Genomic DNA, 27,325 nt, shown 5'->3' with positions numbered 1-27,325 from the left:
ATCTACATGTGGAACAACTCCGACAGAACACCTACTGAACGCAGGCAGAAGACCTCAGACTTCCCAAAAGGCAAGAAAATCCCCACGTACCTGGGTAGGGCAATAGAAAAAAGGAAAAACAGAGACAAAGGAATAGGGACAGGACTTGCACCTCTGGGAGGGAGCTGTGAAGGAGGAAAAGTTTCCACATACTAGGAAGCCCCTTCAATGGTGGAGATGGGGGGTGGGCGGGGGGGGAAGCTTCGGAGCCATGGAGAAGAGCACAGCAACAGGGGTGCAGAGGGCAAAGTGGAGAGATTCCCGTACAGAGGATCAGTGCCAACCAGCACTCCCAGACTGAGAGGCTTGCCTGCTCACCCGCCAGGGCGGGCGGGGGCTGGGAGCTGAGGCTCGGGATATGGAGGTCGGATCCCAGGGAGAGGACTGGGGTTGGCAGCGTGAACACAGCCTGAAGGGGGCTAGTGCACCACAGCTAGCTGGGAGGGAGTTCAGGAAAAAGTCTGGACCTGCCTGAGAGGCAAGAGACAATTGTTTCCGGGTGTGCGAGGAGAGGGGATTCAGAGCACCGCCTAAAGAAGCTCAAGAGATGGACACGAGTCACGGCTATCAGCACGGACAGCAGAGACAGTCATGAAATGCTAATGCTGCTGCTGCAGCCACTAAGAAGGCTGTGTGCGAGCACAGGTCACTCTCCACACCTCCCCTTCCAGGAGCCTGTGCAGCCCGCTACTGCCAGGGTCCCATGATCCAGGGACAACTTCCACTGGAGAACACACTGCGTGCCTCAGGCTGGTGCAAAGTCACCCGAGCCTCTGCTGTCAGAGGGTCACCCCACATACTGTACCACTCCTTCCCCCTGGCTTGAGTGAGCCAGAGTCTCCTAATCAGCTGCTACTTTAACCCTGTCCTGTCTGGGCAGGGAACAGATGCCCTCAGGCAACCTACATGCAGAGGCGGGGCCAAATCCAAAGCTGAACCCCAGGAGCTGTGCAAACAAAGAAGAGAAAGGGAAATCTCTCCCAGCAGCCTCAGAAGCAGTGGATTAAATCTCCACAATCAACTTGATGTGCCCTGCATCTGTGGAATACCTGAATAGACAACGAATCATCCCAAAATTGAGGTGGTGGACTTTGGGAGCAACTGTAGACTTGAGGTTTCCTTTCTGCATCTAACTTGTTTCTGGTTTTATGTTTGTCTTAGTTTAGTATTTAGAGCTTATTATCATTGGTAGATTTGTTTATTGATTTGGTTGCTCTCTTCCTTTTTTATATATATATATTTTTTCCCTTTTTCACTTTTTGTGAGTGTGTAAGTGTATGCTTCTTTGTGTGATTTTCTCTGTATAGCTTTGCTTTTACAATTTGTCCTAGGGTTATGTCTGTCCATTTTTTTTTTCTATAGTTTTTAGCACTTGTTATCATTGGTGAATTTGGTTTCCTCGCTCTCTTCTTTCTTTCTTTCTTTTCTTTATTTTACTACTTTTGTTTTACAGAAGAATTCTAGCTAATAAATTATTAAATTAAAACATCATCCTTTACAACCACTAATGAAATGTAGATCTAGGCCATAATCTTTAAGGGGCTACAAAAGCCATGAGTCAAAAGGCAGATGGGAAATTTCATAATGGGTGGACCAGGATGATAACACCTGGACCCAGTGATCAGTCTCAAGGGCACAGGAGGAAAGACAGCCTGACATGATGAGGCTCCTGACGTAGGGCTATAGGAAGTACAACACCACTTCTCAGGTACTCTTTCCACAAATCTGAATCTGAGCAAGCCTCTATATGTACAGTAATTACCAATTTAAAGGAAGTAGGATGGGCCAGAGGAACAGAACAAACAGCACAGTAGACATACAATCAGCATAATCCAGAATGCAAACTTTCACATGAAAAAGATCCAGTTGAAGTAAATAAATGGAAATTAAAAGAAGAGGAGGGTATTTGGATGTAAAGAGACTTAAGATTTTAGAGAAATTAAACTTTAAACCACAAAATATTCCACCACGTGCCTACAAGAACAAAAAAAAATGAGAAAGATGGAAAATAGCAAGTGTTGGCAAGGATATGGAGCAGAAGAACTCTCACACACTGCTGGTTGGAATATTGATGGGAATCAATCACTGTGAGAAACCATTTGGCAGGATCTACTGAGCTCAACATACAAAAACCCTATGACTTAGAAAAGCCATTCTTAGGTACAGGCCCAAGAGAAAGGAAATTAAATGTCCATTCCAAAGGTATATACAAGATCATTCATAGGAACATTATTCATAATTAGTCAAAGCTGTAAAAAACCCAAATACTCATAATGGATGGATATATTACAAAACACCCACATGATGTAATACTGTATACCAATGAGAATGAACAGTCTACAGCTGTGGACAACAGTGATATAAAACACACATTATGTTCAGGAAAGGAGCCATACTGAAGAGTATATGCTGCATGATTCCAAGAATTTTTCTTCTAATCTACCAGAAGAGTTTAGGGAAAGAGGAAAATTAATACCTCACTTCCTTTTATTTGAAGGTACTTAGTGTCTTCTTATATTACCTGCTGGTTAACCTCAGAGAAGCGTGTATCCTCTGAGCCCTTGAAAAGTGATTCACTACACATAGGAACATAGGCTAGTGCCATGTATAATGGACAGAAGACTGGGTAGTAGACAGGAGACACACCTGGCCCAAGGGCCAGACCTAACCCACTGCGATGGTCCAGCCACCGCAGAGGGTCTTCCAGGTCCCGACGGAGAGGGGCAAGGGACTGAATAGCACCGCGAGTATGGGATCAGAAGGACCAAGACAACTGATGGTTGCAAGGCACTTTATTTAGAATCTACTGAATCTTATATAGACAGAAGAGGAACCCATTATCAGACAATGAACCCATAAAATTGCTTATCGTCTCAGTTCAATCACCACCACGGACGTCAGCAAGTTTACAACGATCATTCCTGAACAATAACTTCCCTTAACCAGGCACGCACAGCCCCCAGCCATAAGGAACAACCAGGACTCTCAGTTCCCTGAGGTCTCCTGGCTTGAGATAGCTTCGCTAATCTCTTTTACATCCCTCAGGCCTGGAACAAAGAGTGCACTCCAAGTCAAGGGGGCAAAGCCCTTAAGTGACTTTGCTTTTTGTGAGAGACATACTGTCTCCACCAGGAGTTACCTCCGGCTAAGACTGCACGCCTCCCACAGGTCCCCCTTTTTTCTTTTTTAAAGCATGTTGTTGTAAACGCAAACCATGGAGCTCAGTACTGAGATGAACATATCTTTGCAGAACAAATTTTACAAAGCATGGGATAATTGTCAACATAAGAAAACACATAATGGCTAGAGATAAGCCACCCTGAATCCAGTTTTGGGGATTGAGCCAATGTAGTTGACTAACCAACCCTTTTATAATTTCTGTTGGATGATTTTCATCTAGATGTGATTCTTGTATAGCTTGAATTTCTGCATTTAATTTACGTATATCTAAACTAATCTTGCTGTCAGACCATACACTAAGAATATGCATTTTGATTCTTTCCCAATCCCAGTCAGATTCATTGTACTTATGCGCCGTTACATAGATCCAAGTAGAATTACAAACCTCAAAACTTGACTGAGGAAAAGCAGTAGGGATAAATGAAGGCAAAAGACCCGGCGAATGCCGGGAAAACACGGTCACTTGATGACCCACCAGTAAGGTGCCCTGCCCTCCTGTAGAAGTTTCTACACATAGATAATGTCCAGAATCAGAAGGTTGTAAATTCTTAATAAGTATAGAATGATTAAAAGGATCTTTAGGGTTAACTCGGGTAATACGTTCCTGAATGTTAATTAATTGATGATCTTTATACCAATACACAAATGTAGATGAATCTCCTCGTTTTACTATCTGCCTACAATATAAAGTAAGAGAAGAACCAGTAAAGCGATACGCAACTCTGTTATTAGTTGCATATTGTGATTCTGCCTTTCCAGCATATTGCACAGTATGTTCGAAAGCTATAGCTTTAACACATCCTGATTTCAAATTTAGCGGACTTAAACATACAGGAAAATAACTAAACCAATTGGAATAATTCACAGACATATTTGCCATCTTAATATTTCCAATAAAATCCCCCAAAATGGTATCATTATAAAATACAGGGGCTTCCCTGGTGGCGCAGTGGTTAAGAATCCGCCTGCCAATGCAGGGGACACGGGTTCGAGCCCTGGTCCCGGAAAATCCCACATGCCGCGGAGCAGCTGGGCCTGTGAGCCGCAATTACTGAGCCTGCGCGTCTGGAGCCTGTGCTCCGCAACAAGAGAGGCCGTGATAGTGAGAGGCCCGCGCACTGCGATGAAGAGTGGCCCCCACTTGCCACAACTGGAGAAAGCCCTCGCACAGAAACGAAGACCCAACACAGCCATAAATAAATAAAAATAAATTTAAAAATAAAATAAAATAAAATAAAATAAAATACAGGGAAATCGGCATCCATCCAGGAAACAGGTTGTAGCAAAGGGGGGTCAGGAACATAAGCCCAGTATAAATCATCAGCTTGAACAGAAGAGGTAGAAAGAACAGCCAACATAGCCAAAACCATTGTCATAGGGGTAAAAGGAGTCCTTTGAGCAGTCACTAATTCCTGAGCTTGAGCCACCAATTTCTTCAATTGACCCCAAGTCGGAGGATCACTTTGCCGAGTCCTTCGTGCTGGACGCTTCCTTTTCCGACCTCTTCTCTTGGAATCCATCCCTGGAACAGTCTTCGCATTCAGCGAGAGGCGCCGCATCTTCCGAACCAGCTGCGGGGTCTTTCTTGTCATCTATCTGTCTAACAAGACGTTCAGGAAGCCACCGAGGGGAGTCAGCACTTCTAGGAAAAACACAAACATGACCTCGACCCCAGATTACAACTGGATCAGGTCCATTCCATATATTTGTCAGAGGGTCCTTCCACAGCACCTGTGCCGAAGCTCCTTGAGCTGTGGAAGCGGCCATCAGACGTTCAAAAGCTGTGTTACCTGCTCGATCAACTGTCAAAAAATTTAAAATAAACAAGGCATGATTTAATAAGGCATGGGGTGTCTTAGTATATTCCCCCTTTCGTATTTTAGAAAGAGTGAGCTTCAGACCTTGATTTGCACGTTCAACAATGCCCTGTCCTTGAGGATTATAAGGAATACCAGTAAGGTGAGTGATGTTAAAAGTAGCACAGAAAGAAGCAAAAGAGGTCCTAGTGTATCCAGGGGCATTATCCGTTTTAAGTATTTGGGGAATTCCCATGAAGGCGAACCAATGAAATAAGTGGGTAATAACGTGCTTTGTGGCTTCTCCAGTCTGGGCAGTAGCACAAAGGAAGCCAGAATAAGTGTCAATAGTTACATGAACAAACTGAAGCTTTCCAAAGGAAGAAACATGAGTAACATCCATTTGCCATATATGAGCAGGGCGAAGACCGCGAGGATTGACTCTGCAACAAGGAACTGGGAGATGTGGAGCACATTGGGAACATTGTTTAACAGTTTGTCTAGCGGCCTCTCGAGAAATAGCAAATTGTTTTTGTAACATGGCTGAAGATTGATGGTGTAAAGAATGAGAATTTTGAGCGTGTCGCACAGCAGCAGGCTGGGTCACGACACCTGCTACAGATTTAGTGAGAGAATCAGCCCAAGTGCTACCAGAAGTCAACGGTCCAGGCAGGGAAGACTGCGCTCTGATATGAAGCACTGTGACGGGACCTTGATGTGTGCGAATTAAATGCTGTAAAGTCATAAAGGTATGAAACAACTGAGCATCATTAGTATGGCCAAGTGTGGCAGTTTCCAAAGCTACTAGGACCTCAACTAAATAACGACTATCAGAATATAGATTAAAAGATACCGTGGAAAATTTTTGAAAGGCCATAATAATGGCATGTAATTCAACTCGCTGAGCAGAGCGCAGGTTAGTATGTTCTGTAATTTGGATGCCAGTATCTGTGATTATAGCTGCAATGCCATTAGATGATCCATCTGTAACAACAGTAAAGGCATTTGGTAGAGGGAAACGTTTAATAATTGTGGGGAAAATGTAAGGAGTAGTGAGACTAAATTGTATTATTTTATCAGCAGGCTAATGGTTGTCTGTAGGGCCAGAATAACCACAAAAGCCTAGTCCCCATAGATTGCTGTGTTGTAATAACCAAGTGAAGTGTTCTGAATTATAAGGCAAAATTATGTGCGTAGGGTCATAGCCAAAAAGTTGCATACATCGAGTTCTTCCCATCTGTACTAAAGAAGCAATCAATTCATAATAAGGAGCAATAACTTTGGAAGGAGTTACCTTCATATGAAGCCATTCAAGAATCCCCACAGGTTGCCACAAAACTCCCGTAGGAACATGTGGAGTAGGACAAATGATTAATTTTACAGGCAAATCTAAATGTACACGAGTTAATTGAGCTTGCTGTATAGCAGCATTGACCAATTGTAAGGCCTTGGCTCCCTGAGAAGTCAGTGTACACGGAGATAAAGGGTTAGAATCGCCTTTTAAAATATCAAACAAAGGTTGTAATTGGGCAGTAGTTAATTTTAAAGAAGGTCTCAGCCAATTAATGTCTCCTAAGAGTTTTTGAAAATCATTTAATGTATGTAACTGGTCAGTACGTATCTCAATTTTCTGTGGAATAATTTTCGTGGCACTGATAAATTTTCCCAGATAAGCAAAAGGGGATGTTTTTTGAATCTTATCATCTGCTATTACTAGGCCAAAACTTTGAAGTGATCTTTGTGGTTGTTCAAAAGCATGTTGTAACACAGTAACATTAGAATGAGCTAATAATATATCATCCATATAATGAATTAAATATAAGGCAGGAAACTGAAGACGGACAGGTTGCAATGCCTGAGCAACATGTTTCTGACATAGGGTAGGACTATTAGCCATACCTTGAGGTAATACCTTCCACTGATATCGTTTCATAGGCTCTCGAAAGTTAACAGCAGGCACACTAAATGCAAAACGCTTTTTATCTTCAGGATGTAAGGGAATAGTAAAAAAACAATCCTTTAAATCTATAACAATAATATGAAAAGTATAAGGAATGGCCGAAGGAGAAGGAAGACCTGGTTGTAATGCTCCCATAATTAACATAGTTTGATTGACAGCCCTTAAATCTTGTAATAGTCGATATTTTCCTGACTGTTTTTGTATAACGAATATTGAAGTGTTCCAAGGACTAATAGAAGGTTCTAAATGTCCTAATGATAATTGCTCATTGACCAATTGACGAGCAGCTAATAATTTCGCCTGAGTCAGGGGCCATTGGTCCACCCACACAGGTGAATCACTCAACCATGTTATGGGATCAGCAGTGAGTGGAGGAGACTCCAAGGCCCCTAAGAAAAACCCAGTCCCTGTCTATTAGTGAAAGTCCTTGGAACAACAGGTTCAACAATTCCCTGTTGATTAATGCCTAAGCCTCCATTAGGAAGAAAACCTTGGTTTAATAACATATTAGTCACAGTAGAGTTAGGGCTACACAAGAACACTCCCATATCTTTAAGTATATCACGGCCCCATAAGTTAATGGGTAATCCAGGAATAATGTAAGGTTGAAAATAACCCATATGTCCTTCTGAATCCTGCCATTTTAACAATTGAGCACTTTGTAGAGGAGCCGTTGTTTGCCCTATTCCTTGTAGCTCCGAAATGGATGAATGAACAGGCCATTGTTTTGGCCAATGGATTTGTGTCATAACTGACACGTCAGCTCCAGTATCCAAGAGCCCCAAAAACCGTTTACCATTAATCATCAATTGCATCTGTGGGCGTTGCCTTCCTATTTTTTGAACCCAATAAGCTGCATTAGAGGAGCCAAAAGCTTTAGTTCCCCTCTTCTGATGTTGTAATATGTTTCCCTCAGGCACATATGGAAACAGAATAAGTTGAGCAATCTTATCACCTGAGTTAATAGTAATAATTTTCTTCAATGTGTAAGCCATAATTTTAATTTCTCCCTCATAATCAGCATCTACAATTCCTGGCAGGATAGTTAATCCTTTCATAGAAACACTACTCCGGCCTAAAACAAGGCCAGCTGTCCCCGGAGGTAAAGGCCCAAAAAACTCCTGTAGGTAAAGCTTGAGGCTCCATTCCAGGTGTTAATACATATCTGGAGGAGGCACTGAGGTCCAATCCTGCGCTATCAGGCGTGGCTCGGAACAGGGAGGAGATACCGGGCCGAGATTTTGCTTCATAAAACTCTTGGGTGTAGTCTGAGGAGGACAAATAGGCAGGTTTCCTAGACTCTTGGGGACACTCTGTGGAGGGCAGATGGTCATTGCCCCTATTGTTTGGCGGGGCCGGGGAGGGCCCCGCAAGAAGTTTTCCGACAGAGGAGTTCCATCTGTATGGGTCTGAGATCGACGTTCCTTAGCCCAATGTTTTCCTCTCTGACATCGAGGACACAAACCAGGTGCCCTGGGTCCTGTAGGCGCCTCCACCCCTAGGCCAGCCTTGGCACCGGGGGGAGCCCTACAGTCTTTGGCAAAATGACCAGGTCTGCCACATTTAAAACATGGACCCCTTTTTCTAGTAGGTTGGACTATGCCGGCTTTTGTAAGTGCGGCAGCAATAGCAGCTCCTTGTACATAAGCAGGTCCAATATCTGAGCAAAGGCGAATATAATCCTCTAAGGTTCCTTTTTTTTCCCCAAGGTCTAATAGCCGCTTGGCAAGCACTATTAGCATTTTCGAAAGCCAATTGTTTCACTATAATAGCTCCTGTAGGGCCATCCGCTATCAAGCGCCCCACTGCCTGGAGTAGCCGATCCACAAAATCTGCATAACGTTCATTGGGCCCCTGTCTAATCTTTGAAATATCTTCTGTTTTTTGAGTGGGAGGCAATTTTCTCCAGGCTTGTAGAGCTAAATGATTAATTTGAGGATAGGCCATTGCTGGATAAGTGAGCTAATCTTGCAAAGATATATATCGTCCTTCTCCTACCAACATGTCATGACCAGTAGGAATATTGTGAGCAGCGTTCTCTTCAGCGTGCTCAGCAGCCCTCTCATAAAAGTCTGATTTCCACATGAGATAATCCCCCCCATTTAAGCAGGCTCGTGCAATAGATTTCCAATCCGAGGGAGGTAAAGCCTCCCCGGCTATAGTATCAATCAGAGCTGTTGTAAAAGGGGCTGTAGCCCCGTATTGGGCACATGCTGCCTTTAGGTCTTTCAAAACTTTAAAAGGGATAGCCTGATGTTCCCTAATACCCTGCTGAGGATTATTAGGATCCGGTCTTTCAATAACTGGGCAGCAAAACAAAGGATCTTCTCCTCTCTGCATTGCCCCTTGAACAGCCCTCTGCAGCGGGCTCAAAGGGACAGCATCATGTGACTTACTCACATTCAATTTTTTAAGAGACTTTTCCACCAGAGCTAATAAAACATCATCATTAGGATATTTATTCTTTTCATATCGTGCAGCTTCCTCAGCAAGATCAAAAGGCACATCCTCATCTGAAAATGGAGGGCTGATTGCAACCTCCGCAAGTGGCGGAGCAGAAGAAATAGGCTTAATGTGTTTCCCTTCATAAAGGGGTTCCAAGCATTCCTTGATCAAATTCCATATACTAAAAGTCATAATCGGAACTTGAGCTGGGCCATTGGCCTTATAATGATTGCAAAGATCTTCCCCTACTTTCTCCCATATAGCGGCATCTATAGAACCTCCCTCAGGAAACCAAGGAGAAACCTCATATACATGCTGTAAGAACTCAGAGATCTGTGAGGTAGACACTGTTGTGCCCCGTGCCTTTAACATAGACAACAGCAGTTGGGCGAACAACTCACGCTCCTTTAGAGACTTTTTGTCCCATCTTATTTTACTTCTGACTCTATCTGCCTTACGCTTCCTGTTTCACTTATTATATTCGTGGCGGCCACTTACTCTTCTATATTCTGCATAAGGATCCGCTTACCTCTTTTTCTGTACTTCCTCAGCCGTCAGGTCCCTGTGCGGGCGCCACTTGCGATGGTCCAGCCACTGCAGAGGGTCTTCCAGGTCCCGACGGAGAGGGGCAAGGGACTGAATAGCACCGCGAGTATGGGATCAGAAGGACCAAGACAACTGATGGTTGCAAGGCACTTTATTTAGAATCTACTGAATCTTATATAGACAGAAGAGGAACCCATTATCCGACAATGAACCCATAAAATTGCTTATCGTCTCAGTTCAATCACCACCACGGATGTCAGCAAGTTTACAACGATCATTCCTGAACAATAACTTCCCTTAACCAGGCACGCACAGCCCCCAGCCATAAGGAACAACCAGGACTCTCAGTTCCCTGAGGTCTCCTGGCTTGAGATAGCTTCACTAATCTCTTTTACATCCCTCAGGCCTGGAACAAAGAGTGCATTCCAAGTCAAGGGGGCAAAGCCCTTAAGTGACTTTGCTTTTTGTGAGAGACATACTGTCTCCACCAGGAGCTACCTCCGGCTAAGAGGCTAAGACTGCATGCCTCCCACACCCACTAACTCTAGGTGACCTTGAGTAAGTCACCACACCTCTTCTGCCCTCACCTATCAAAGGGGGTCAGACCATCCCTGATGCCCAAGAAGGGAGGCCTCAGACACAGAGCAATGAGATCCCATCTGAAAAGCACTCTGAGTTCATGACAAAAAGAATTCACCAGGGGAGTCCAAGACTATTTTTTAATGAGAAAATTATCTAATGCATAGAAATTATAACAGTTAATACCTTTTTGCTTTATAATTCTTATCTTTTCATTTTTCTTAAATAAATACCCCCATATGTGTGGGAAAATGCCTACTGATACATAGTTTCCACTAAAAGAGATAGGGCCCTAACTTAACATCACTGTCCATGGGCTGACACAGCTCAGCAAATGTCTCTTTCATCTTCCTAGGTGTACCATTTAGAAGTGAGGGCTCTGAAGACAGATAGGTCCAAACCCTATTTCTGCCACTTACAAACTGTGTGAGTTTGAATACTTTTACTTCACTTCACAGTCACTTAAATTGTCTCATCTGCAAAATGCAGTTATACAATACAGTACTGACCATAGAAGAAAAAAGGTTAGAAGAAAAATCTTGCCTAGTGTTTTGGTTTTTACAAGGATGAATGGTCAGGAATCACATCATTTAAAAAATTCTACTATATAAGATATTGATGAAGAAAATTGAAGATAATACAAATAAATGGAAAGATATTCCATGTTCATGGATTGAAAGAAAATTGTTAAAATGTCCATACTACCCAAGGCAATCTACAGATTCAATGCAGTCCCTATCAAAATACTGTGGCATTTTTCACAGACCTAAAACAAATAATTTTAAAATTTATATGGAAACACAAAAGACACTGAATAGCCAAAACAATCTTGAGAAAGAAGAATGGAGCTAGAGGAATCACACTTCCTGACTTCAGACTATACCACAAAGCTACAGTAAATGAAAACAGTATGGTACTGGCACAAATACAGACACAAAGATCAACGAAACAGAATAGAGAGCCCAGATATAAACCCACTCACCTATGGTCAATAACCTATGACAAAGGAGGCAAGAATATACAATGGAGAAAAGACAGCCACATGAGACAGAAGAACAGGGATAACACCATGTGACGATGTAGGCAGAGGTTGGAGTTACACAGAGCCAAGCTAAGAAATGCAAAAATTGCCAGCAATCCACCAGAAGCTACAAAGAAGTGCAAATAGATTCCCCAACTGGTTTCAGAGGAAGCACGGCCCTGGTAATACCTTGATTTCAGGCTTCTTGCCTCCAGAACTGTGAGACAATACATTTCTATTGTTTACGCCACTCAGCTTGTGGTACTTTGTCATGGCAGCCTTAGGAAACTATTGCAGTCCCTCCCATATAAAACACTGAGTATTACTGAAAAGAAAGAATTGTTCCCTTTTTGACCCACTGAGAGGAGACACAGATATTTAAAGCCAAGTTGCAGATAAAATTGACACCAAAGATAGACATTAAAGGATTCAAAATTATATACATACTACTATATATACAAATAGATAACTAATAAGGACCTACCGTGTAGCACAGGGAACTCTACTCATTACTCTGTAATGGCCTGTATGGGAAAAGAATCTAAAAAAGAGTGGGTATATGTATAATTGATTCAGTTTGCCGTACACCAGAAACTAACAAACACAACACTGTAAATCAACTATACTCCAATAAAAATTTTTTTTACAAAAGGATTCAAAATTGTAAGAACACCTTCTTGCAGGGACTTCCCTGGCAGTCCAGTGGTTAAGACTCCATGCTTCCACTGCAGGGGGCATGGGTTCAATTCTTGGTCAGGGAACTAAGATCCCGCATGCCACGTGACATGGCTAAAAGAAAAAGAAAAAAAAAAAAAAAGAACACCTTCTTGCAAATTCACAGCAGTGCCTTTCAAACTTGGATGATACCACAACCAACAGGAGAAATTGTTCCAACATGTAGACTCCTCCGAATGCACCTCCCTCTTTTGGATTCAGCAGACCTAGAGTGAGCCCAGGAATCTGCTATTTTAACAAGTACCCTCTGATGATTTTGATGAGGTAGTTCATGGACCACTTGGAAAAATCCCGACTTAAACATGGTGATGTTTGATTAACATTAATTTAATGCCTACCATGCAGAGTTCTATGATATCCACAGTGTGTCTGTTAATGTAATTACTGGAAAGTGCACTGGTTCTTCAACCCACCTACAACCACAGATTGCTTTCCCACATGGGATCACACTTAAATCCACAATATTCCTGGGTGGTTGGGAGCATTGGGTACTGTTAGCCTGTTGTATAGATGAGGCATGGGAAAAGGTAGTGAGGTACCTGAAGCGTCCCAATGATGGGGCCCGATCTCTTCACTCTTGCTCCAGGAACCCGTCTAGCAGATTCAACATCACACTTGGTTCTTCTCTATCGGCTCTTGTTTCTGGGGCTCAGTGTCCACATCCTTCTCTGATGTTCCACTGCAGGGAAGAGTAAGGGGGAAAGACAGCACATGGAATAGAGAGGAAAGTGAAAGGAAGGGAAAGCACATGAAATACAGGGGGCAGGAGTGAGGATGTACTTGTCTGTCCCCGCTCAATTCACTGGAAGCTGTGCAGTGATGCATTTCCTCTTCCCCAGCTCCATCACACAGCCCCCTCCACACACAGCAGTGACACTGAGGCTCTCACATCATGGACATGCGGGCTTATCCCTGCTGTGTTACATGTCTAAGTATTCTCTCTGGAGGTCATGCTATTATGGTAATGTCAGAGGCATCACACTAAACAGGATGAAGGAGGTAAAGTTGGAAAGGGAAGCTTAAATTTTTGAGGGACTACTAAATGCCACACAGTGTAGGTTGTTCTTTTCCGCCTTTTTCTCTCTAAATCCTCAAGGTAACGCTCTGAAGTGGACATCATTACCTCCTTTTTACAGGTTGGGATACACTAGGCTCAGAGAGCCCAGTACATGCTAAAGAATTCTAGAGGGGCATTAAATGGACACAGAAGCCAACTTGACGGGTCTAACACTGGCCAGTTCTGGGACAATTTAGCATCGAAATACGTAATTATAATGATAGATGGTAACTCTTTGAGGAAAATAGGAACCTGTGAGCCATACTCATAACATAAATACATGAGTAAATAAATAAGTGATGGGGTGAAGAGAAACTCCACCGTACATTTGAATGTCTATTAATCTAGAAGGGATGACAGAATTATAAAAGCAACACTTAACAACTAACATAGTCATGATGGATTCAGGTAAGAATCAGGAATGTATTTTCAGTCTGTACCAAATCCTATAGCAGTCACTGAGTCACCATGGTAACCATGCTGACCAAGGAAAGCTGGGATAAAACAAACAGCAACCATCCTGATTTGTTTCCTAACATGTGCCCAGAACTGAGCAGGACTGACATAACACACAGTAATTAACCTCAAATATTCCTCACAGTAAATATTCCTCACAGCTTCACCAATATACACACACATACTCACAAACACACACACGCACATACATGTGTACCCATATTCATAATGCTCTCTCCCACTTTTTCTTACCACCCAACAACCCAAGAATTCATCGAGATGGATTTGCTTGAGGATAAAGAAGAAAACTCCACAATTCAATTCTAACCACACAGTAAAGTTGAAAGCTACTAAACTATTTCATTTTAGTGACTGATTTTCTGGAGATGACCTGTAGAATTTTCTCTCAGACATTTTCCTCCCTAGTTTAAATACATTGTCAGTAACATCCAACAGCTGATATGGAAATATAGGCATTAATATTGTGGTTGTAAATTTTACGTGTCTAATTGACCAGGGTCACAGTCTCCGGATTTTGATCACACATTATTCTGGATGTTTTTGTGAGAGTGTTTTGGGATGAGATGTTACTTGTTTTTTAATTGTATGGAGTTTTTTTGGGTTTTTTTTTTTCTGGCTGCGTGGCTTATGGGATCTTAATTCCCCAAACAGGGATTGAACCCGGGCCCCAGCAGTGAAAACACTGAGTCCTAACCACTGGACCGCCAGGGAATTTCCGAGATGTTACATTTAAATATGTAGACTTTGAGTAAATCAGTTAGACCTCCATAATGTGGGTGGGCCTCATCTAATGAGCTGAAGGCCTGAATAGACCAAAGGGCTGATCTCCCCTAAGCAAGAGGGAATTCTGCCAGGAGACTGCCTTTGGACTTCATCTATAAGATCGACTCTTTGTGGCTGATCAGCAGACTGCCTTCAGATTCCAACTGTATGTAAGTCTTTCCTGAGTCTCCAGCCTGTTGGCCTTCCTCATCAGATTTTTGACGTGTCGAGCCTCCATAGTCTCATGAGTCAATTCTATAAAATAAATATCTATATATAAACATCCTATTGGTTCTGTTTCTCTGGCGAACCTTGACTAATACAGGTGTTAAGCATCAAGTATCTTTTCTGTCCTACAGTAAGCCTGTGCTTTCAGCCAAAAAGATTCCCCAGCAACATCTGGCTACTGAAAGTTCAGTGAAAATATATGGCTACTGAAAGTTCAGTGAAAATATAACACCTGGAAATTGTATAAAAAATACAATGGAGAAAAGACAGTCTGTTCAATAAGTGGTGCTGGAAAAACTGGACAGCTACATGTAAAAGAATATTCGAACATTCTCTAACACCATATACAAAAATCAACTCAAAAGGGATTAAAGGCCTAAATGTAAGACTGGATACTATAAAATTCCTAGAGGAAAACATAGGTAGAACACTCTTTGACATAAATCGCAGCAATAGGTTTTTGGATCTGTCTCTTAAAGCAATGGAAAGAAAAGCAAAAATAAACAAATGGAATCTAATAAACTTAAAAGCTTTTGCACAGCAAAGGAAACCACAAACAAGACGAAAAGAACCTATGGACTAGGAGAAAATATTTGCAAATGATGCGACCAACAAGGGATAATTTCCAAAATATACAAGCAGTTCATGCAGCTCAATATCAAAAAACCAAACAACCCAATCAAAAAATGGGCAGAAGATCTAAATAGACATTTCTCCAAAGAAGATATACAGATTGCCAACAAACACATGAAAGGATGCTCAACATCACTAATCATTAGAGAAATGCAAATCAAAACTACAATGAGGGGGCTTCCCTGGTGGCGCAGTGGTTGAGAATCTGCCTGCTAATGCAGGGGACACGGGTTCGAGCCCTGGTCTGGGAAGATCCCACATGTCGCAGAGCAGCTGGGCCCGTGAGCCACAATTACTGAGCCTGTGCGTCTGGAGCCTGTGCTCCGCAACAAGAGAGGCCACGATAGTGAGAGGCCCGCGCACCGCGATGAAGAGCGGCCCCCGCTTGCCACAACTAGAGAAAGCCCTCGCACAGAAACGAAGACCCAACACAGCCATAAATAAATAAATAATTTTTAAAAAAGTCCTCCCCTCTTTCATTAGTGTCTTAAAAAAAAAAAACTACAATGAGGTATCACCTCACACTGGTCAGAATGGCCATCATCAAAAAATCTACAAACAATAAATGCTGGAGAGGCTGTGGAGAAAAGGGAACCCTCTTGCACTGTGGGTGGGAATGTAAATTGATACAGCCACTATGGAGAACAGTACGGAGGTTCCTTAAAAAACTAAAAATAGAAGTACCATACAACCCAGCAATCCCACTACTGGGCATATACCCTGAGAAAACCATAATTCAAAAAGAGTCATGTACCACAATGTTCATTGCAGCTCTATTTACAATAGCCAGGACATGGAAACAACCTAGTATGCTTTTTAAAAAAAGAAATTGACAGGTTTATTCTAAATGTCATGTGGAAACGCAAAGGACCTAGACTACGAAAACAACTCTGAAAAGAAGAACAACATTGGAGGATAAGCACTATCTTATTTCAAGACTCATTTTATTTATTATTTATTTTTTGTGCAAGTATTTTTTGTTTAATTTTTATTTTATATTGGAGTATAGTTGATTTACGATGTTGTGTTAGTTTCAGGTGGATAGCAGAGTGATTCAGTTATACATATATATATATATATCCATTCTTTTTCAGATTCTCTTCCCATATAGGTTATTACAGAATATTGAGTAGAGTTCCCTGTGCTATACAGTAGATCCTTGTTGATTACCTATTTTATATATAGTAGTGTGTATGTTTTTTCTTCTTCATTATAACTTTATTTTTTATTTAGTAGTGTGTATGTTAATCCCTAATTCCTAATTTACCAACACCCCCACCTTTCCCCTTTGGTAACTGTTTTTGAAGTCTGTGAGTAAAGAGTCATTTAAAATCTACAGTAATCAAGACTCAGTGTAGTATTGGGATGAAGGTAGAAATGTATATCAAATGTATATCAAAGAGTCTAGAAATAGATCCACACATATATAGGCAACTTATTTTTGACAAATCTACAAAGGCAGTTCAGTGGAGAAATGATATCTTTTCAACAAGTGGTATTGGGACAAGTGGGTATCCATATGCACAAAAGTAAACTGTATCCATATAATGTACCAGATACAAAAGTCCACTCAAAATGAATCACAGACCTAAATATTAAACCTAGACTATGAAACTTCCAGAAGAAAACACAGGATAAAATTCTTGTGACTCTAGGTTAGGAGAAGATTTCTTAGTTATAACATCAAAAGCAAAATCAAAAACATAAATGAACAAATTGATACACCAGACTTCCTCAAAATTAAACACTTCTATTCTCCCAAAAACACAGTTGAGGGAATTAAAAGACAAGCCATTGACTGGGAGAAAATATTTGCAAATCAGCTATCTGATAAAGGATTTGTATCCAGAATTTAAAAGACTCACAAGGCTCAGTAAGATAAAACAGACATGGCAATAAATAAGTAGGCAAACAATTTGAACAGATCACCAAAGAAGATATACAAATGCCAAATAAGCACATGAAAAGTTGCTCAACGTCATTAACCATAAGGTAAATGTAATCCCACTACACCCCTCTGAGAAGGGCCAAAATTAAAAGGGCTGACCATTCCAAGTCTTGGCAAGGTTTTGGAGGGTGGAACGCTCACCCACTGCTGGTGGCAGTGAAGAATGGTGAGAACACTCTGGAACACAGTTTAGCAGTTTCATGTATGTTACTCTTACAACTAGCATGCAACCCAGCCATTGCAGTCCTAAGTATTCACCCAAGAGGAAGAAAGCGTATATCCAAGCAAAGGCTTAACACGTAAATATTCATAGCGGCTTTTTTTACAAGAGCCTCAAATTGGAAACAAATATCCTTTACCAGGTGCATGGAGAAAACAAAGTGTGGTATATCCATTTGATAAAATAGTAGTCAACAATAAAACAGAAGGAACTAGTCATACATGCAACAAATGGGTAAATGTAGAAATGATTAGGTTGAAGAAAACAAGACAAAAGAGAATATAGTACGATTCTATGCACATAAAATTATAGGAAAGGAAAACTAATCTACAGTGACAGAAGATCACTGGTTGCCTGGGAAAGGGGTAGGGTGACATGGAGAAGGAGGCACAAGGGGGCATTACAGAGGGGCACAAAGGAGCTTTTTGTTCATTATCTTGACGGTATGTTCATTATCTTGATGGTAGTATTGGATTCACAGGTGCATACATGTATCAAAACTTATTAGAGCACACAGTTCAAGTATGCACTGTATTGTATGTTAACAAACCTCAAGAAAGAGTTTGAAATATATTTATATATTCATAATTCTTCAACGCAGTTAATCATTTGAAAGATTCCCAAGATTATGCCTTTGTAACACTGACAGATCCACATGGTCTTATCAAATTGGTCCATACTACATATACCCAAAATAGAAATAATCACTTGCAAAGAAATATATCCAAATATTTAGAGAAAGTTGATTTCTATTTCCATCTGAAGTACATGAATAAAAATATTATATCCTAGAGAAATAATCATAATGATATTAAGAGTAAGTGGTTTCTTAAGGGAACATGGCTGAGTACCATTATTATAGGGTAAACTCTAGGGTAAAAAACATTTTTTTAAATATTAAGATATTTAAAATATTAAGATCTAGTAACTGACATTTTTACCTAACACTTGGAAACTTGGAAACTAGCTCTTTAAAATTACCTTATATAATGGAAAAGAAAATGTGGTCACCAGGGAAGAACTACATTACAATGCCAGATTGCTAAAAGAATAACCAACTGCATATTTGCATCCTCATCTGAAAGATACATGGGAATCACTGATTATTATTTATACAGTGAGAACAAATTAGGTATATTTATTGCAAATGCATGTTAAAGCCCAGTTTCCTTCTCCAACTGGACTAGTCATTGCTTTTTGGCAAAAAAGTCTTCTTTAAGATGGGCCTCAAGGGCTACTACAAAGCATGTAGCTGCTGATGGAATGACATTCCACCTGCTAATCCTCTTCTTCCATGATGAGATCAAAGTAGCTTGTCTACTTTTAGGTTAGTTTATGAACCTCAAGGAGCTATTCCACAACGTGCTTTTGTTCAGATCAATGAACTCACTTGAGTCAGGTGTCATCTCCAGCTGAAGACGCAAAGTGTTGTGGTCTCCTGGAAGCTGCTGCCCTTGAACCTGGAGTAGAAGCTCCAGCAGCCATCAGGACACAGATCCTTAGAAGCTGCCTCCTTCAGACACCTGATATGAGCAAGGCCACCGGCATGAGGAGCTGCACAGGGAGAGACAGATCCGGCAATTACCATGCTTTACTGGTGTAACTGTGGGCCCCGCACCATGCTAGGCAATGGGTTAGTGACAATGACACTGAAACAACTGGGTAGTGCTGCGAACGAGGAAAAGGTACAATGAGCTTCCCACCAGGGCCTTTTTCTTCTCCTTTCCTCATATGTCCCCTAAGAACAAAGTGGGAAATGGAATAAGAAGTGGCCTGAATTCATACAAACATTCATGATCCCGGAATAACCACAGGGCCTTCGGCTTATTCATGTGTTATCACTGAATGTTCACAGTGACCCTGTGGGGAAAGCGTTCTTATCCCCATTTTACAGAGGGGAAAGCTGAGGCTCAGAGAGAGTCGTTACCTGTCTCACCTCCCACGCCCCTGCCTTTAGAAGGAAAGTGGCTCGAGGACACCCCTGGAGCAGGACACCGCACCCACTGGGGCCGGGCAGGACCCCAATGGCTTTGCCTACGAGACAGCCCGGGCACCGAGCCCCCAAAGCGGGAAAGAAGTGACCTGGATGTGGATCCCTTTGTCTCCCCACACTGCAGGGTGGTCCAGCCCCCGTCGCGGGTACCCACTCTCCCGACTCAGTTCCAAACACCTAAAGGAGAAACCTGCTCTCCTTGCCAGGCCGCTTCTGTCTCCATTAAAAAGTCGTCAAGGTCGCCTTATTGACGTCACCTTTCTATAGTATAGTAACCGCCTGGCTCAGGCAGGTCCTCCACCACCTTAAATACCTCCCCACCCTCCTCCACCCCCTTGTCTTTAGCTTAAAGCAAAACACCGTAGCTCTTCAGGCTGCCGCTTGGAAACCATACTAATTTGAAGCACTAGACTGGGACCCCGGCAACTGGCAAAAAAATCTGTCCAGTTTCGTGGGACAAAATATGTGCTTGTCGTCAGGAATTGTGTTTGCTTTAAAGAGACAGTAGGGGTGTATTATCAGAACACAGAGACCCAGGGAAGTATGTAGGGTTCCTGCAGATGAGTTAGCCCTCCCTCTGGGGGTGAACGTGTACTATCACAGCCCATGCTAAGCAGTTAGCCATCTGTGGCAGAGAACTAAGAACTCTCTATAATCATGTAACCCAATGATCTTGATACATATACAAAAATGTCATTTACAAGTCTCAGAGTTATTCCAGGGAGGCAGGCCTAAAACATCATAGTCACTTAATAGGCAGAAACCTGGGTCAATTGAACGATACATTGTTTTTTCCTGGGGAATTCCTAGCCTCCATTCGCAATATTTTCTTCCACGTGGAGGGACAGCCACGGCCAAACCCATGTAACCTCTCTATACACTCACTCCTCTATCTAGAGAATCACTTACCTGATTAGTGAGGTTGGTTGAACAAACAGGTTGCACAGCCCAGGCCCTCTCCCTTCAAAGTTCTTGAACCAACCTGCCCTTATGGAGCACATGTTTACTCTGCCCTCAGGAGTGGGTCTACAAATAGATCCACAGCTCCTTTCCCTCTTCTGTGTCTCGCCGGGTCCCAAACTATTCCTATGGTCTTGCTCTAAAATGACTGAGTCTTTAAGGGGCCTTGAAAATACACCCCTTCTCCATATCTTGACTCTAAACCAACTAAGAAATATGAAAAATAAGGTGAAAATACATCAACTTTATTCCTTATAAAGGTGATATTGTAGAATGTGGCTCAGATTTCCACAAGGGTAGTGGTCTTCGTATTAACGAACCCCAGAACTGCACAGACGTATCCACCCAGCAGTGCTGCGCTGGGACAGTCAGAAAGGACCAGGACTGCAATGCATATGTCTCTGAGGTCTGGGGAAGGCATCCTATGTGTACTCAAGAAGAGTGGCTTCCTTGCAAGGCTATCCTTGTAGCAGGAGAAAGTGTTTCAGGACAGCTTCTTTGAGAAACCCTTCTTGAAATGAGTAAACACCCCTTGTTCTGACAACGTACTCACCAAGGCACCTTCTGAGGACACGGCTTTCCATGTGCCTCCGGGAGCAGTTTGTAGCAATACCTCCATCCCTTCACAAGCATGGGTGCAGTGGAGCCTCGTCTGCGGAAGGGAATTCAGGAATAAATTCCTAAAATTCCAAGAGTATGATGAAAATCGTACATCGTGAACAGTTATCTTGGGGATCCCAGGAGGAATTGAGGACATTTCAAAATCTATACCCACATATAAACCCACACAGAGACTATAGCCAAAATGATCACGACGTCCTATCGAACCTTCAAAGAGCAGCAAGTCCCTATCTTATCCAAAGATTACAGACTATAGAAAAAGAGAGTTCACCAAAACTACATGGTTCAGATGTCCATTTCTGTTTAACAAACACCACCAAAACAATAGCCATTTTTTAATTTCTCGGGATAATGTGGGTTGACTGGGTTCAGCTGGATAGTTTTCTGCTCCATGTGGTGTCTCACCTGGGGCTGCCATCAGCTGGAGGCTCCATTAGGCTGGTACATCTGAGAGAGCTCACTCACAGGGATGAGCCTGGGGTCTGGCTTCTGCTAGGGGCTCAGCTGCGGTTGTTGACTGGAGCACCTTGCTTCCCCTCCAGATCCCTCCGTGTGTAGGGTTACCAGATTATAGTTAAACCATTTACATTTGAATTTAAAATAAACAAAAAATCCTTTTTTGTGTAAATCTGTCACATGCCATATTACTTTGTTCATCTGAAATTCAAGTTCAGCTGGGCATCCAGTATGTTTATTTGCGAAATCTGGCAACCCTAGGGGAGGAGCCTGTGAATTTATAACATTAAGGACAGACCTTCTGAGGTGACTCTTCCACTGGGACTGGTCTCTGGAAAAAAGAAGAGATCATATTTAGCAATAAAGACAAAAGCTGTTAATAACTGATGCTGGTGGAATGAAAGGGAAATGGACACTGCCACACACTACGGGCGCCAAATGGGCATATCTGTTTTTTAAGGCCCATATTATCATGGCTGAATAACTTGAATGGCTTTTGATACAGAAGCCCTCTTTCCACCAACAAGGGAAATTCATAGGAGGGTTTAGAAAAAGATCCCCAAGTTGATTCCGACCTGCAATCTGGTTAAGGGGCCCCAACTGATGGGGCGGGTGAGGACCACATGAGCTCTCTGATTGACGGAGGAAAGGGCTACTCTTTATGAAGCAGGTTGTTTAGAGGGGCCCAGATCTAGGTTCTTCATGTTAGTGACTGGATTTCATCTCACAACAGCCCCACTAGTGATGTATCACTATCCTCTCGTCATGGATGTGTGTGACTACAAAGCAAGTGCTCTTGAGCACAGAGACAAATGGCAAAGAGGTTGTTCCCCACGCCAACAGCCAGAGCCAGGGGTGGGACCTGGCAGCCTGGTCCCCTTTAGTCGCTTGTGGCAGATCTTTAGCAAAGGTATCAGGACATGTATTGCTGAGGTGGTTAACCTCTGTTCTCCCTGTGTTAACCCTCCCAGCAGCAGGAAGCCAAGCCTGGTGTTCCTTCCCCCTGCCGCATGGGAAGTTTGTGACCAGGCTGGAAGCAGAAGCCGTCTGAAGCCAGTGTTTCTTCTGTCCTTTGTGAAAACTTATGGAAATGATTAGGCTGCTTGTACCTGCTAGGGAGGAAAGGGCATCTGAGGACACAGAGAGGAAGGTGAGATTTCTCCCAGAGAGGGATGAGGGTGGCTCCGTGGATGGTCTATCGAGGCTGGGCATCTAATCATGACAGGTGTTTTCGTGTGGATCGAGGGGTGCATGGGGCAGGAATGGGAGTCCAGCTTTGGCCCTAATCGCAGTATACCATGCATTCTCAACAGATGACATCACCCCCAAGAGGTCAAAGATTGGTTCTTGAGGTTAGGGTTTTCATAGATATTACAGCGGTCTGTGAGCTTCCAGAGGACCACCGTACATAAACAGATAAACTACATCTGGAGTATTAACAATTTCACATTCCGCTGGGGAGTGGGGCTGGGGGTAATTAGGCAAAAAATGTCTGAAAGGGCTCCTGGAGGGTGATAATGAAAGAAGACTGACAAACGCTTCATATACACAGTGACCTCTTATGCAGATGTTGGTGCTGGTGATGATGATTGATGATGATGAGAATTAAGTATGGGGATTATGTGAATGACTGCTTTCTAGGATGGTGGGTAGAAAGGGATCAGTCAGAACAGACGTCTCCTCTGAGAAAGATGATATGGAGGGTAGGAAATGAATGTAAACAAATGGTACTCTAAATTGTATCTCCTTTACTCTTAACACTTACTCAGTTACCTATTTAATCCTATAATTTAAACATTTCTTTTATTTACTTATGTATTTATTTATTTAATTTTTGGCTGTATTGGGTCTTCGTTGCTGCGCATGGGCTTTCTCTAGTTGCAGAGAGTTGGGGCTACTCTTCGTTGTGGTGTGTAGGCATCTCATTGCAGTGGCTTCTCTTATTGTGGAGCACTGGCTCTAAGCATGTGGGCTTCAGTAGTTGTGGCATGCAGGCTCAGTAGTTGTGGCTCATGGGCTCTAGAGTGCAGGCTCAGTAGTTGTGGCTCATGGGCTTAGCTGCTCCAAGGCATGTGGGATCTTCCTGGGACAAGGCTCGAACCCATGTCCACTGCACTATCAGGCGGATTCCTAACCACTGCACCACCAGGGAAGTCCCTATTTAATCCTATAATTTAGATAAGGGTAAGAAGTCAGGAGAGGTGAAGTAAATCAGGGGAACTGCTACGGATACCTGCTCAGTACGTGAGCTTGAAATTACTCTAAAGCTTTTCCCGTTGTATCCTGAAGCCACCAGGGCTCTAAATGCTCTAATTTCTCTGGACACTGGCATTCAATGCTGTCCAAGATATTGCTTAATTTATTAATAATGACCTATATTACTTTTTTTTTTTTTTACTGAAGTATAGTTGATTTCCAATGTTGTATTAATTTCTGGCGTACAGCAAAGTGATTCAGTTATAGATATATATACATATATTCTTTTTCATGTTCTTTTCCATGATAGTTTATTACAGGATATTTAATATAGTTCCCTGTGCTATACAGTAGGTTCTTGTTGTTTATTTTACATATGGTAGTGTGTATACGTTAATCCCAAACTCCTAATTTATCACTCCCTCCCCCGCTTCCCCTTTGGTTACCATAAGTTTGTTTTCTATATCTGTGAGTCTGTTTCTGTTTTGTAAATGAGTTCATTTGTATCATATTTCAGATTCCACATGTAAGTGATATCATATGGCATTTGTCTTTCTCTTTCTGACTTCACGTAGTATGATAATCTCTAGGTCCATCCATGTTGCTGCAAATGGCATTATTTCATTCTTTTTTGTGGCTGAGTAGTATTCCATTGTATATACATACCACCTCTTCTTTATCCACTCATCTGTCGATGGACATTTAGATTGTTTCCATGTCTTGGCTATTGTAAAGAATGTTGTTATGAACAGTGGGGTGCATGTATCTTGAATTAGAGTTTTCTCTGGATATATGCTCAGAGAGTGGGATTGCTAGATCATATGGCAACTCTATTTTTAGTTTTTTAAGGAACCTCTGTACTGTTTTTCATAGTGGCTGTACCAATTTACATTTCCACCAATTTAGAATTCATGGAGATCTAGGGAGAAAGTGAATATGAAGATGCAGCTGAATGGGTTTCCAAAATCATGGTAAATAGTGGAAAATCACAGCAAAATATAACATTAACAGATGGAGTTTTCAATAAAGTAGCTGTAGTAGGTATCTATGTAGATTTCAGTGTAGTTATAATACATAAGGCAAATGTAATGTAAAGGGGGGAGGGTAAGGGGATCTATTAAGGTGAGGTTTCTACATATCAACTGAAGTGGTAACATAATGATTCTGAGTATTGATTCTGAATAGACTGTGGAAAGTTAAGTAGGGAGTTTGTAATCCACAGAGCAACCACAAAAATATTATACAAAGAGATATATTCAAATTCAGAATAGAAAATTAAAATGAAATACTAAAAGGCATTCAGATAAGCCAAAGAAAGGGGAAACAGGGTAATGAAAAACAGAGAGGACAAACAAAACATGCAAAATAAAGTGGTAGATCTAAATAGAAACATATCAATAATTAATTGTCAATGGTCTAAATACATAACTAAATGACTTAGATCGTCAGAATGGATTTATAAAACAACAAAAACCAAAAATGGCCCAACTATATGTTGTCTACAAGAAACTCCCTTCAAATATAATGATATAGGTAGCTTAAGAGTAAAACAATGAATAAAAATACACCACGCAAACACTGATCAGAAGAAAGCAGGAGAATCTATAGATTCTTTACATTATCAGACAATGTCGACTTGAAAGCAAACACAGTTACCAGGGATAAATAGAGTCAGTCAATTCACCCGGAAGATACAACAATTTTAAATATGTATTATATCTAACAACGGAGTCTTAAAATACAAGAGGCAAAACTGACAGAACTGAAAGGGGAATAGACAAATCCACAATTATAATTTGGGTCTTCAATACTCCTCTCTCAGTAATAGAATTAGTAGACAAAAAATTAGCAAGGTTATAGATGAACTGAACACCACCATCAACCAACTAGATCTAACTGACATTTATAGAACAGTCCACCCAAACACAGCAGAATACACACTCTTTTCAAATGCACATGGAACATTCAGCAAGATAGACTATATCCTGAGTCATAAAACAAACCTTAACAGCTTAAAAAAATTGAAACCAAACAGAATGTGTTATCTGACAATAATGGAATAAAATTCTAGAAATTAATAATAGAAAGATAACAGGAAAATCTCTGAGAACTTGGAAACTGAGCAACACATATCAAGTTAATTCATGGGTCAAAGAGGAAGTCTCAAGGGAAATCAAAAATACGTAGAACAGAAATCAACTATACTTCAATTAAAAATACATAGAACAGAATTAAAATGAGAATAAAAGTGAAAACCTACAGCTATCAAAATTTGGGAGTCAGAAAACAAACAGGTCGTTGTCAGGGTTGAGGTGGGGAGAATGGGTTGACTACAAAAAGGCACAGGAGAATTTTTTGGCATAATGGAACTCGTATATCCTGATTGTGGTGTGGTTATACAACTGTATACAAGTGTACATATACAAGTGTATGTACTTTTCAAGACATAGAACTGGACACTGAAAGGAGTGAATTTTATTTTCTCTAAATCATACCTTAATGAAAACAATTTAAAAAGCACACATCTTGTTAAATGAAGAACATAAGTAGCAGATCAGTGTTATTCTGTGATTCCAATTTCATATCTAACAAACAAACCAGTTAATGTGTAAACCATTGTATCTATTTACGTATGTGTATTTCAATATGCACAGAAAAATGCATGCCAAATACAATCAAACAATAGCAGTGGTTACCTTTGGGGAGTGGGATGCAGGAATATTGATTAGAAAAGAGACTTTCACTTTGTCTGGCTGTGAGGCATTTTAAACCACACATAAATTATTTATATTTATAACTCATTATGAAACAATATATATGGGAGATATTCTGATAGACAGTGAGGGTACTGAGGAGAATAAAAATAATATTCATTATATACTTAAAACACATTTGTCTAACTCTCCCTTCCACTAAAATTAATTCAGGAACGATAATTAACTCCATATGGTTTATGATCTAAAAATGCAAAAAATAAAATCAAGTTCAGTGGATACAGCTAAAAATTTAAATAAATGTGAACTATGTTCCTTCAGAATTATAGTTCATTAAGGGAAGATGTTATGCCCTTGGTGAATAATAATGGTATCTTTTAAGAACATCAAATGATCAGGAACTGTGACTGGGTATGATTATAATAGGGAAAATGTTATAGGGGAATATGGACCTCTTGTCATGAACAATTTCCAGGTAGGTTCTAACCGCTTGTTTTTGGTATCCTGTTCTTCCCAATGGCTGTCATTCTTTTAATGGTTGTGCCCTGCCTCCTTCCTTCCTGTCTCAGTTAGAACCTACTAGGCTAGGCCCTACTCCCTGATTTCAAAGCTTACTACAAAGCTACAATAATCCAAACAGTGTGGGGAATTCCCTGGCAGTCCAGTGGTTAGGACTCCATGCTTCCACTGCCAAGGGCGTGGGTTCAATCTCTGGTCCGGGAACTAAGATCCTGTCTCAGTTAGAACCTACTAGGCTAG

At 41.5% G+C, this 27,325-nt stretch overlaps 1 protein-coding gene and 1 long non-coding RNA gene across 2 annotated transcripts in view; both read right to left on the bottom strand.

Moving 5' to 3' along the window:
- Window positions 1-27,325, bottom strand: part of LOC309620106 — a 68,728-nt gene that overhangs the window by 18,085 nt on the left and 23,318 nt on the right. The window lies entirely within an intron of this gene.
- Window positions 2,506-10,469, bottom strand: LOC309621234 (uncharacterized protein). The gene is made up of 2 exons (XM_082378313.1): window positions 9,950-10,469; window positions 2,506-4,861 (listed from the first exon to the last, which is right to left on the bottom strand). The coding sequence occupies exon 2, from the start codon at window positions 4,097-4,099 to the stop codon at window positions 3,185-3,187; it is 915 nt and encodes a 304-aa protein (XP_082234439.1). The 5' UTR covers window positions 4,100-4,861; window positions 9,950-10,469; the 3' UTR covers window positions 2,506-3,184.

The sequence above is a fragment of the Balaenoptera borealis genome, assembly GCF_965194805.1.
Source record: "Balaenoptera borealis genome assembly, chromosome: X".
In the NCBI taxonomy this organism is placed as follows: Eukaryota; Metazoa; Chordata; class Mammalia; order Artiodactyla; family Balaenopteridae; genus Balaenoptera; species Balaenoptera borealis.
Note: the sequence above shows the minus strand (reverse complement) of the source record. Positions and strands in the feature narration are given on the sequence as shown.

What these genes read in the sequence shown, in the direction of transcription:
- LOC309621234 (XM_082378313.1), bottom strand. Translation starts at nt 4,099, where the DNA reads ATGGCAAATATGTCTGTGAATTATTCCAATTGGTTTAGTTATTTTCCT.